Source organism: Mesoplodon bidens, assembly GCF_964165515.1.
Source record: "Mesoplodon bidens genome assembly, chromosome: 3".
Lineage (NCBI taxonomy): Eukaryota > Metazoa > Chordata > Mammalia > Artiodactyla > Ziphiidae > Mesoplodon > Mesoplodon bidens.
Window position 1 is genome coordinate 140,825,072 of NC_138178.1, and position 13,150 is coordinate 140,838,221.

Sequence of the window (13,150 nt, forward strand, 5' to 3'; positions counted from 1 at the left end):
AAAGAGGAAAAGGGGAAAAAATAATATATCTTGCTTCCAAAGTCTCCCTCCTCAATTTGGGATGATTTGTTGTCTATTCAGGTTACATCAAGTTGATTGTGGAGGTTTAATCCTCTGCTTGCACAGCTTCCGGGGTTCAGCTTTGGATTTGGCCCCGCCTCTGCGTGTAGGTCACCTGAGGGCATCTGTTCTTCTCTCAGACAGGACGGGGTTAAAGGAGCAGCTGATTCGGGGGCTCTGGCTCACTCAGGCCTGGGGGAGGGAGGTGTAGGGATGTGGGGCGAGCCTGTGGCTGCAGAGGCTGGCGTGACGTTGCACCATCCTGAGGTGCACCGTGCGTTCTCCCAGGGAAGTTGTCCCTGGATCACGGGACCCTGGCAGTGGCGGGCTGTGCAGGCTCACGGGAGGGGAGGTGTGGAGAGTGACCTGTGCTCGCACACAGGCTTCTTGGTGGCGGCAGCAGCAGCCTTAGCGTCTCATGCACGTCTCTGGTGTCCGCGCTGATAGCCGCGGCTCTCGCCCGTCTCTGGAGCTCGTTTAAGCAGCGCTCTTAATCCCCTCTCCTTGCGGAGCAGGAAACAAAGAGTCAAGAAAAAGTCTCTTGCCTCTTCGGCCGCTCCAGACATTTTGCTGGACTCCCTCCTGGCTAGCCGTGGCGTACTAGCCCCTTCAGGCTGTGTTCACGCTGCCAACCCCAGTCCTCTCCCTGGGATCCAACCGAAGCCCGAGCCTCAGCTCCCAGCCCCCGCCCATCCCCGGCGGGTGAGCAGACAAGCCTCTTGGGCTGGTGAGTGCTGGTTGGCAACGATTCTCTGTGCGGGAATCTCTCCGCTTTGTCCTCCGCACCCCTGTTGCTGCGCTCTCCTCCGTGGCTCTGAAGCTTCCCCGCTCCGCCACCCGCAGTCTCCGCCCGTGAAGGGGCTTCTACTATGTGGAAACCTTTCCTCCTTCACAGCTCCCTCCCACTGGTGCAGGTCCCGGCCCTATCCTTTTGTCTCTGTTTATTCTTGTTTCTTTTGCCCTACCCAGGTACGTGGGGAGTTTCTTGCCTTTTGGGAGGTCTGAGGTCTTCTGCCAGCGTTCAGTAGGTGTTCTGTAGGAGTTGTTCCACGTGTAGATGTATTTCTGGTGTATCTGTGGGGAGGAAGGTGATCTCCGCATCCTATTCTTCTGCCATCTTCTCCAGCCACTGTATTAATTCTGTGATAATTTTCTCCCTCTGTTTTCTCATTTGGATGTTAGATCCACTGGATTGGGCTTTAAGTTTTATCTTTCTTTTCTGTTTTTCTCCCTTTTGTTTATGGGAGATGTCCTTATTTTATTTTCTAACTCTTTTTTTGATCTTTTAAAATACAACACTTAAATATTTTTTCATAGTGCCCTGTTCCTATCTTATTGCCTTGCCAAATTCCATCCTCCTGGTTCTGACTTGATCCTGTTGGCTTAGTTTGGACATGAAGCATTTACTTTGAAAAAAAAGTGGAGTATGCACAAGTTACCTGGCTTCAGAACTGATGTCTGATGTACATCTGAAATGTCAAACCTGGACTCCTGCTTTGCCCTCAAACCTGTTCCACCTGCAGCCTTCTCTGGCTCAATTCATGGCTTCTCCATCCTTCCTGTTGTTTACGTCAAAAATTTAGGAGTTATTTTTTATTCTTCTCTTTCTCCTATGACAGATGACATCGAATCAGTCAGGAAGCCTTGTTGGTACCATCTCCAACATATATTCAGAATCTGACCACTGACCACTTACTCCTTCTAGTTCTGCAGCCCTGGTCCCAGCCATCATCACCTGGATTACTGTAATAACCTTTTCCTCCCGGCATTTTATTATGAAAATTGTAAAATATACAACAAAGTTGAAAGAATTTTACACAAATAGCTGTATTCTCAACACCTAGATTCCACCCTTAACATTTTACCATGCTTGCTTTCTCATGTATTACCCATCTGTCTATCCCTCTGTCCATCCATTCTGTGATAACCTTTTAACTAGTCTCCCTGCTTCATTCCTTGTCCCATGTGTTGTTCCCACACATCAGTCCAAATGATAATTTTGAAACATAAGTCAAATTATATCTCTCCTCTGCTCAGAACTCTGCTATGGCTGCCCATTTCACTATTACTAACTCTGTAGACTTTGTAATCCTCAAAAGGAAAATTGCCTTGGTAATTTTCAGATCCATGTGGAATTGTGAATTCATACTGAGTTTCTGTGTAGTATTACCATTGTATCACTGAGGATGGAATTGACTTTTGTCTTTTGGAGGAAATAGAACAAATGGTAGTGCTTGCTTGTTCTGAGGGCTACGATTAAAACCTTTCAGCATTCATTCCTGCCAAGGTAGTTGTTCTTTCATTTTGCTTTCCATTTCAGCATATGGTGGGCGTGGATATTTATAAACAAGACTAAGTCTGATTTTACAAGGGCTTTCCAAAATTAATTGTGTCCAATAGAATATGACTTTTTGCTTTGATATTGTTAAAAATCCAATGGTTAAAGAAAAAGCTAGTGAAATGTGTTAGCAGCATGCAGAACAAAACTTTAAAATATATCTCTTGTTATATAGTGCATTGTCATGCGAAGGTGTAAAATGGAAGAAATGTTGATTCTGTTTGTAACTGATATGGTGAATTCTTTTATAAGCTTTAAAATAGAGTTCACCTTATGGTGTCGTTTCTAAAAAATTTCAATTATCAGTTTCATTTTTTATTTTTCTTTCCTTTCCTATGTTTGCTGGTTCCTCGGGGTTCCTCTTTTGTGTTTGTTTTTATCTCTTCCTTTCATTCTTGGATGCTCTCCTTAATGTCTCGTCATCTTTGGCTGTCCAATCATATTCAAGAGTGAGGAACGAAAAAGCCAATCAGTGGAATTTCACAGCTGGGTGATTTGGCATGGAACTGACTTTTCTATTGAGGAATCCCAAATATCAATCTCTAGAGGTCTTTTCTAGGGGCTTTACTTTCTCCAGAAAAGCATCCTCTGAAATCCCACCTGTGGGTGGAGCAAGGGATCGGGGCATGCGTCTGGCTCCAGTGCTTGTGGAGAAGGTGGGGTTGGTGAGGGCTAGGGGTCCCCCTGTTGAGGTGTATACTTGTCTCAAGTCTTGCTATCGGTCCTGATCTTCAGCACACTCAGACCTCTGTCTCATCCTCAACTTCTGTAGTATCTCTTGCCACCAATCCCAGACCTCTCTGGGATTCTTTAAAGATAGGGGTGGAGAAGCTAGAGTCAATAGGAAAGCCAGGAATCTTTGGTAGCAATTTAGGGACAAAGTAATTGGGTCACGGGCAGAAGGAATGAAGAGATATATATGGGGAAAAGCCCCCAAACCATTGCCAGTACTAGTAACTTAAAGATCTCTCTAGGTTTTTTGGGAGACTGGTGACGTGGTAGTAATGAAGGCAGGGAACTTTTGCTGGGGGTATTATGAGCTTTAAAAATTGGAGTTTGGGTGCAAGGGCAGAATTTCTAGGTTAAAATGAGCTGATGAAAATTAAAAGTAATTACTTCCTGAGTGCATGCTTTCTAGATTTGTGCTGATTTATTAACACATCCAGTTTTGTGGCTTTGGAAGTTTTTATCCTTAAGTTTTTACACTCTACGTTTTAACATTGTGATTAGCTTTTAATTTTTACTGCTGATTAAGAAATGGGATAATCCTGATGAATTCATTTCACAGATTATAGTAAATACAATTTATATACTGTAGTACATCTACTATAGTAAGCACAGCAATAAATGTTAGTTGCTACTGTAGTTTTCAGTTTCATGTGCTTCACTGAAATCCGTGTAAGATATGTATCCCTTTCTATAGCTGTGGACACTGCAGTTCAGAGAATTTGGGACTTGGTCAAGGCCAACAGAAAGCTCTTTTAGGGAAGTGGTTACATTTACTTAAAAAGCTGTTATCATGGTTGAAGTGGGTGGTTTAGCAGTACAGTTGGGATTGGCTGGGGAGTGACACTGCTTTGTTGTGAGGTAGCAAGTGTAGCAGAGAATTGCTACGTGTTTGTGTTCCAAAAGTGTGGTGAATAGTTAGGATTGATTGTTGTGGCATTTTGTGGTGATTATTAGCAAAATAAATTGCCTAAAAGGAGATAGAAGAGTGGATCTTAAAAATCAATGGATCTGGGAATTTACACCAATTGCTTCTGGTCAAGTGATGATGAAACATAAGTAATAACAGTCAGGAAAAGTTAATGGGAAAAAGATGGAGAAGCTTATTATGGCAAGTGTGTCACCAGCTTTCTTCTGTGAGCTTGGAGGCAGATCAGAGTTAACAACTTGTCAGTTGTGATGACAAGCTCTATAACTTAACACACAGAAGGGAGATCCTTTAGAATTCCTAGCTCGACTGTAAATAACCTGGTACAGCTGAAGAACAGAAGAAAGAACAGGGAATTTACGCCAGGGAAAATGGTAATATTTAAACCACTCTGTTAAAGAACTACCTAAATGTGTTTAACATGTCCTGCTATGGTACATACACCTTCCGATCAAATTTTGAAGGTGACATAGAAGTCCCTTTCTCCCCATTGACAGTGCTTTTTTCAGTGCTGTTAGAACAGCAGGGCTCATTAACAAACGATCTACTAATGAGAAAGTGAGACCTCTTGAGCTACCGAAAAGGCTTTTAGGAGTCCTTTCTAAAAATTTCTGGCAAACCCAGAGAAGTTTTCTAATATTTTATTTGTGTCAAGAGAGTATTTTTCTCATTATACAGCTATAGATATACAGTTTCCATAGCATATGGATTGGAGAACTGACCCTGAACTGAATAATACCTTATTCCCCATTTGTTGTCATTTCACCAAAATAAAAGCAAAAGTGTTTTTCTTATTGCAGCAGAAATAGGCATTCATCATTTGAAACTTTAAAAATGAAGATAAGCAAAAGGAAAAAATAAAAATCACTAATAATTCCACTCATTAGAAATGATCTCTATTCAAATTTCACTTTTGAGTTGTAAAAATTCTAATCATAATAATCCAAAGTATATGCCAAGATTTCTTTTAAAAGGGAAATACTCTAGTGTTTTGAGGTTTTAGAGAAACCAGACACATATTAAGATGTATTGCATTAGCAAACCACAGTTGTGGTTTATCTTTATCAAAATAGCTTATGCCATTTATAAAAGCATGTGTATTAATTTACGTGGATTTTAAAAACATAGTTCCACATGATTCTACTTGCTCTTCGAATCTTTAATGCCACTGCATTAATTCTTTACCTAATCTTTTGTATGTGTCTGAAGATGATCTATTATTTTCATTCTGAACCCTGATGTTACATAATTGTACATAACTTTTATTTGAAAAGGCAAAGTAAGGTGATGCGGACCGCCTGGGAAGAGGGGCTTGTCTGTGCTGTGATTCCACTTGGGCAGGCAGCCCTCATGCTCCCCACAGGGGAGTCGGAAGGCAAATGATAGGATGGCCCTCAGGATTTGGTTGATAGACCCTTGTGACTGACTCATTGAGCCCCTGGCCAAGCCTCATTCCTCTTTCTGCCTTCCTTGCTCATATTCTTTCTAGCTTCTCAGTTAAGATCCTGAGAAGTCTCTCAAAGCTTGTCTTCTCTACTGTGTTCCAGTTTTTCATGAGCCCTATTTAGCAAGTAAATTCCTCTCTGGAGATGTCAACTGTTTCTCACCAAAAACAATTATGTTGGAAATGTCATCATACGTTGTCTTCAGTCAGATCCTCATGACCTCTGTAGCATGTTTTGATAAATAATTGTACTAAGACAGTATTGGGATCAATAATCCAACACTTGCAGTTGATTCAGTCTTCATAGCTTGGTTTTACTTTTTTTTTTTAGTTTTTTGGCTGCACTGCACAGCTTGCAGGATCTTAGTTCCCAGACCACGGATCAAACCTGGGCCCTTGGCAGTGAAAGCCTGGAGTCTTAACTGCTAGACCACCAGGGAATTCCTTGGTTTTACTTTTGATTTACATTTTTTAGAAACTCTAGGAAATTCTTAAGTAAATAAAACAATATTACATTTTACTGACTTGTTTGTTAATAGATTTTCACTGTTAAAAACAGAAACCTCTGAGACACATAAGTTATTTTAAGGTCTAGACTTTTTTTTTTTTTTTTTTTACAAATACTAAATTTTTTTCTACGACTTTAATACAGAATATAGTGGATTCCACATGCCAGTCTAGTCCAGGAACGTTTCTTGATTCTCTGGTTATCAAATTTTTGCATATTATTCTGTTTTTATTTTAAGTTCTTTCCCCTACATTTGATAACTTACATTTATTTAATATTGAATGGCAATGAGTGGCTCTCAGAGACATTCTTATTAAATTCAAGGTATTACCCGCATAATGCTTACAGGACTCTTTGGAGGGAGATGCTGTTTTATGTTAAGTACACTCCTCTAATCACATCTATCTCCAGATTCAAGCGATAGGACATGCCTTCTCCTGTGCTTCCATAACGCCTTCTACATACGTTTCTTTGAAGCTTTCACTCAATATGTGTTTATCTGTCATTCTCAGAAGATTGAATTCCTTGAGAGCAGCATATAGCATATATAAATGCTTGCTGAGTAAATGAGTAAAAGAAGGAATTAATAAAATCTGGCTAAGTTTTAGCTAGCTCTGGCTGGCTCTGTGAGGTACCAACCTGTATTGGCTAAGAGCATGGACTCTAGAAACCCAAACCACCTGGGTTCAAATCTTAGCTCCATCATTTATTAGCTATGTGTCCTTAGACAATGGTATATGACATTTGTGCGTCTCAGTTTTGTCTTTTCAAATATGGGATAATTACGATACCTAACTCATGCTTAGAACAGTACCTATATATAGTAAGTGCTATATAAGTGTTTGCTACTATCGTTATTATCCTTTTATTTAATAGCCCTGGCATGGAATAGTGGGTGCCATTAGGAAATTAATTCTGGAATTCAGTTTTTCTCCCTGTCATCATGAAGAAGTGCTTTGCCTTCACTTTGGGTTCAGGAGCTCTCAGCATGGGAATGAGTATTGGAGGTCTTTAGTCCACCAACAACTGAGGACATTTGTACCTTTATCAATCAGAAGGCTGCACAGGCTCATTGAACGAACAAGAAGCTTTTTATTTTGATCAGAATTGTATCAACTCTGTATAGGAACAATGTTACCTCAGGCAGGCTCTGATTCATCTTACTTCAGAGGATAAAACTAATTATTAATTGATAAACATATTAATTAATAAACATAGTTTATTTGGTAGGTAAAATCTTTATTTAACAACAGTGATCCATGGGAGAGATGATAAAGAAGTTTTGGATGATAAACAGAGTGGGAAGACAGGATTGAAAGATTTTCGAAGTCTGGCTCTAGCATTAGATGTTTAATGATTTTTGTTCTTTGCATTTTTTTTAAGTGGTCTATTGGATATGACTGATTGTATCTAGCTCTTGGCCTCAGGTTTATATATTTTTTAGTCTCTCCCCACCCCCAACATTTTATTATGAAGAATTTCTAATATACAGCAAAGTTAAAGGATTTAACAGTGAACACACATATTCAACACACAGATTCTGCCATTATCGTTTTGCTATACTTTGTTGATCACGTGTCTGTACACTTATCCATTCCTCTATCCATCCCCTGATACATTTTATGTTTTTATGTACTTGGTTAAGTTTATTTTGCTAAGGAAGTCATCATCTGTATGGGAGAAGACAATGATTTATTCTCAGCCCCCAGAATGCTAATAGTGGCTTACACATACACGAAGCAGTACTTTTAAAGAGTTGCTCAGTAAGAATTACTCTTACTAGAAGGATTCCTTAAGAGTCAAAGTAGGGGTAGAGAAAGAAACGTGTAGGTGGAAAAATAAGGGCGTAGGAAAATAATTCAATGTCATAGATAACCCATGAAAACATTCTTTTTGATATAGTTTTTTTAGTTTCACTTTGCAGACTATGCAGACCCAGTTCTTATTGTTTCCAGTAAATGGCAACAATCATGGAGCAGAAAAGGAACTAAGTTAAATGAAAAGCTTTAAAGAAAATCCTTGCATGTTGAGGCTAATAATATAATACACACAAAACCTAAGATATCAGTTCGTGTCAGCTTTACATCCTCTGGACAAATTATAAAATATAATTGCGTAGCTTTCCTTTTCACCGCTAGTATAGAATCTGCAGTGCTAGCTCTTATGGAGTTCTGCCTGCAACTCTAAAGGAACTGAATAGGTCCTAAGGCAAAATTCTGATTATGATTCAAAAAAGAAGGCGTAGTCACTTTGTTCCATGTGAACTAAGCAACACTTTCTAGAAAGCTGTGATTCTTTTGGAGGGCAGTTTCTGGTTGCTGTTGTTTTCTGGCAATGCATGTTTACTGGAAATGCAGAGCTGCAGAGTTACTAATGAGCATTTATCCCTTCTATTTTTAGTTCACTTCTTTAACTGAGATGGACATGATATAATCTCCATTGAGTCAAAGGATGGCATCTAGTCCTGTGCTTCCCACGGAAGACGAACAGGTTTCCTTGGGCATCGATGATCTCCATTTTTCATTGCAAGGTATTAAGATTGGGTGTGGTAACTGTGAGAACCTCTCATCTATTCACAAATTGTATTGCTTTCTGTCTCTCTTATGGTAAAATATATACATGTATCTGTATTTTTCCAATTGTAGAATCTTTCAGTATACTTCAATATCTTTATTGCTATCTCAGCTACTTAGGAAAGTAAGGAATACCTGGAAGGAACTTGGTATCTCGGTTTCTCAATCTGAGTGCATGTGTTTTATTTGCAATGAAAATTAAATAGTTAACCATAGTTTGCTTGGCATTGTTTGCACTTATTTTACATCTTTTTGAATGTACATCCTTATTTTGCCCTAATAAAAAGGAATAGTAGTAATATTAAAAGTGAGTGAACTTTCAGTCCCATGAATTATGTGTGCCTTTATGCAAATAAGTACTGTCCGTATTTTTTTAATGTTTCTTGTCAATATTTGTTATGTACTTTTAAAATTCCTTAGCCACTGGACTTTACATCTCTGTTGCATATCTTGGAGCTGAGTAAAGTCAGCTAGTGTAGAATAAATAAGGGTATGGCAAGTCTTTGAAAATATTTATGTCACTGTATTTTAAAGTAGTTGAAAGACTATTGACAGTACTATGTAACATTCTTAGAATGTTATTTAGAAGCCATAGCTTTTGAGTCACTAATTTTTTTATTTTTAATTTATTATTAGAAGAATTGAAGTATAATAGACATACAACATTATATTAGTTTCAGGTGTACAATATAACAGTTCAGTATTTGTGTAGGTTGTGAAATGATCACCACAATAAGTCTAATTAACATCTGTCACCATACATAGTTACAGAATTTCTTTTTCTTTTGATGAGGACTTTTTAAGATCTACTCTCTTAGCAACTTTCAAATATGCAGCACAACATTATTAACTGTAGTCACCATGCTGTGCATTATATTTATTTGTGTCATGTATGATAAAGATCCCCAAAAGACTTTCTTTTTGATATCTCTCTCTTTTTTTTTTTTTTTTTTGTGGTACATGGACCTCTCACTGTTGTGGCCTCTCCTGTTGCGGAGCATAGGCTCTGGATGCGCAGGCCCAGCGGCCATGGCTCATGGGCCTAGCAGCTCTGCGGCATGTGGGGTCTTCCCGGACCGGGGCACGAACCCGTGTCCCCTGCATCAGCAGGCGGACTCTCAACCACTGCGCCACCAGGGTAGCCCTCTGATATCTCTTTTTAATTAAACATGGTTTTGAATGATTAGCTTCTTGACTTTGGGGTCAATGGCTTTTAAAAATAAATATCATGTAATTTTTATAGACTCAAGAAACATATTTTGAGGGATAATACTTGAGGTAAGAATTTAAAAAATTCTCAGTAAGTGCATTTTTATGGTGTCATATACTCGTCATAAGTTGTTTGAATCAAATTTTCATTTTCCGGAAAAAAACCAATGCTCTTATTTTTCTCTGAAGTTTTGGTTGCATATGAGTAGTAATTCATGTGCCCTAAAGTGTATCAGGAAGATAGTGCATCAATAAATGGTTGGTAAATCTAATTTCTTTCTTTCTTCCTTCCTTCCTTCCTTCCTTCCTTCCTTTCTTTTTTCTTTCTTTCTTCCTTCCTTCCTCCTTCCCTCTCCTTTCCTTCCCTTCCCTTCCCTTCCTTTCTCTCTTTCTCTCTCTCTCTCTTCCTCCCTCCCTCCCTTCCTTTTTTCCTGAATCAATTTATCCTGATAAGTATTTATATATGCATTTATTTAATTTTTTCTTCCAGTTTTATTGAGATATTATTGGCATACAGCACTATAAGTTTAAGGTGTACAGCATAATGACTTGACTTACATATGTCATGAACTGGTTATCACAATAAGTGCAGTGAACATCCATCATCTCAAATAGATACAAAATTAAAGAAATAGAAAAAAATTTTTTCCATATGATGAGAACTCTTAGGATTTACTCTTGACAACTTTCATATATAAAATAGAACAGTGTTGATTATATTTGTCATGCGTACATTACACCCCTAGTACTTATTTATCTTGTAACAGACTGTAACTAGACTTATTCTGGTGATCCTTTTGAAATGTATAGAAATATTTGAACACTGTGTTATGTAACAGGAACTAATATAGTGTTGTAGGTCAATAATACTTCAAAAACAAGCAACCAACCCAACATAGAAACTCACAGAAAAAGATCAGATTTGTGGTTACCAGAGGCAGTGGTGGTGGTGGAGTTGGCTGAAAGCAGTCAAAAAGTGCAAACTTCCAGGTAAATCTAATTTCTCATGCTGGCTCTGCCACTTACCAGTTCTTTGAACTTGGATAAGAGACTTTATCTGTTTTGTCTCAGTTTCCTCATATTTAGAATGTGGATGATAATGCCTATATTGCACCTGTGCTTTGAAGATGAACCATAATGCATGCAAAGGGCTTAGCACCATGCCTGCCTGACACAGAGTAGGAGCTCAATAAATGCATCGTAATTTCTTTGTAGATATTACAGTTAAAGTCTTTGTCCCAAAGGATTTCTTGTCCAGGAGCACACAGCTAGAGTAGAAATTGCATGGTGGACAGGAAAAAATGGTAAACCAGATGTCTGGTTTTCAGTTTTGACATTTCTGTTTAATGGCTTCCCATCACATATGGGATAAAGTCTAGACTTCTTGGTGTGGCTCACAGGCACTTCCTGTCTGCTGCTCACCTTTCTCTCTGCCCTCATCTCCCACAAGCACCCTGTGCTCCAGTCATGGAGGGGCCATGCTCCCCTGCTCTTGTGCTTTTGTTCAGGTGGTTCCCCCTGCAGCTCTCCTGTCTCCTCTTTCCACTGGAAGAGTCCAGCTCATCTAGTACTCCTCTATCTCTATTCATCCCAAACTTAGCCAGACTCGGCCCTCTCCATGAGCCCCACTCTTTCTTTGGCTGAGATTCACACTCTCTCCTCTGTTCTCCCATAGTACCTATTTTAGCACTTATAATAATATTATAGGTGTTATATTTAAAAATGTTTTCTTCCCCACTGTAGAGTTTTATGTAGCATGCTCTAGCTTACACAGCACCCTTATGTACATTACCTCATTTGATCCTTACAACCACACTGTAAGGTAGATATTTTTATCTTCAAGATACAGAGAAGGAAGCTGTGGCTCACAAAGATGGAATTACTCCCCCAGAGTCACACAGTTCGTGAGCAGCAGAGCTCAGTTTTGACCTGGAGGATAGTTTTCTTTCCACTGCACCACAGCCACTCCGACATAGTTCAAAGAACAATTTGAAAGAGGGAATTTCCCGAACAACTTCTCTGGAAAGTACACGTAAATCTTAGCCTTATCCTAGTTAATCCACAGCAAACTTTTATATTTTTAATTTTTATAGCAATCTTTCACATCCTGAATATGGATGGGCATTTTCAAGTAACATTAATCTCAGGTTCACAAGTAGCTCAAGATAACTGGCAAATTACTGATAAATGAGTGTTTTCTTATAGCATGTTTTGAATTATACTAGGTTATACAATCTGCTCTACAGTAGGAGATGAGTATGGGCTGCTTGGCAATGGAAATGTGATATACATGTGCTGCCAGTGTGAATGATTTTCCTTCATGGTCTCTTTAGAGGAATATGCTGCTGGATGCATTGCTCTATACGGGGAGAGGTGGAAAACCAATACTATACTATAGTCAGCTTTACACTGGGCAAGGGCTGCTCATATTAGCCAAGTACTCTCAACTGAGGAGTTCCCATGACTGTAGAATGAAGGCTTAACCATGAAATGAATGGATTTCCCAAAGTTAAGTTCTGTATTGTTATCAGCAGATTTGTAATGATTCTTTTGGCCTGAGTTGCCGAAAGAAAGAGAGAAAGAAAGAAAGGAGGGAGGGAGGAAGAAGGAAAGAAAGAAGGAACTTGTATGTATTTCTGAAGGTAACTTTGGTTTCATTGCATGGTTATTAGCTATGTAGACAAAAACATTGATAGACAATATTATGAGCATTAGCAACTACTGAACTGCAGGCTGTTGGCAATAGTCTTAAAAGCATTTGGCTTTGTACACCATGTAAGCAGACTTGTATTTCACAGAATTCACATGTGCTTAGTGATCCTTGGAGTAATATGAGTAAAGAGATTTTATGTCATATGAAAGGCTCAGGATGACCGCTCATAAGAAAGGTTTTTTCTCCTCATTTCAGAACCTTTTTTAAAAGGAAGAAAGAGGCCTATTTAACTAATAATGCCTATTTTATTTTAGCCAAAAACTTATATAAGGTGAGGCAATTATGGCCATACCTTGACTGAGAATAATACGCTTAAGAAAAGATTAAAACGTCTGCATTGAAATGTGGTGAATCATTGTTGATATGCTATGAAAACAGGTATATTATGTGTGCAAGGCCAACAAGGCATCAGACCTAAGGAATCAGGCCGTGCTTTGCTGAAATTCATAGAGCAGGACAATAAACATCATTTATTGTTCATCATTTGTGTGATCTTTGAGAAAATGTCTTTATGAAGGGATTTTTTGTTTTGTTTTTTTCTTTGCGGAACGCGGGCCTCTCACTGTTGTGGCCTCTTCCGTTGCGGAGCACAGGCTCCGGATGTGCAGGCTCAGCGGTCATGGCTCACGGGCCTAGCCGCTCTGCAGCATG

General features: G+C 39.1%; 1 protein-coding gene across 11 annotated transcripts in view; it reads left to right on the forward strand.

Moving 5' to 3' along the window:
• The window catches only part of SYNE2 (spectrin repeat containing nuclear envelope protein 2), a 351,205-nt gene that overhangs the window by 50,854 nt on the left and 287,201 nt on the right, over positions 1 to 13,150 (forward strand). For all 11 annotated transcript variants that reach the window (XM_081228103.1, XM_081228110.1, XM_081228112.1 and 8 more), the window contains exon 2: positions 8,405 to 8,534. In XM_081228103.1, the coding sequence (XP_081084229.1) occupies positions 8,456 to 8,534 (79 nt within the window). In that variant the 5' untranslated portion in view covers positions 8,405 to 8,455. The remainder of the gene's footprint in view (positions 1 to 8,404; positions 8,535 to 13,150) is intronic.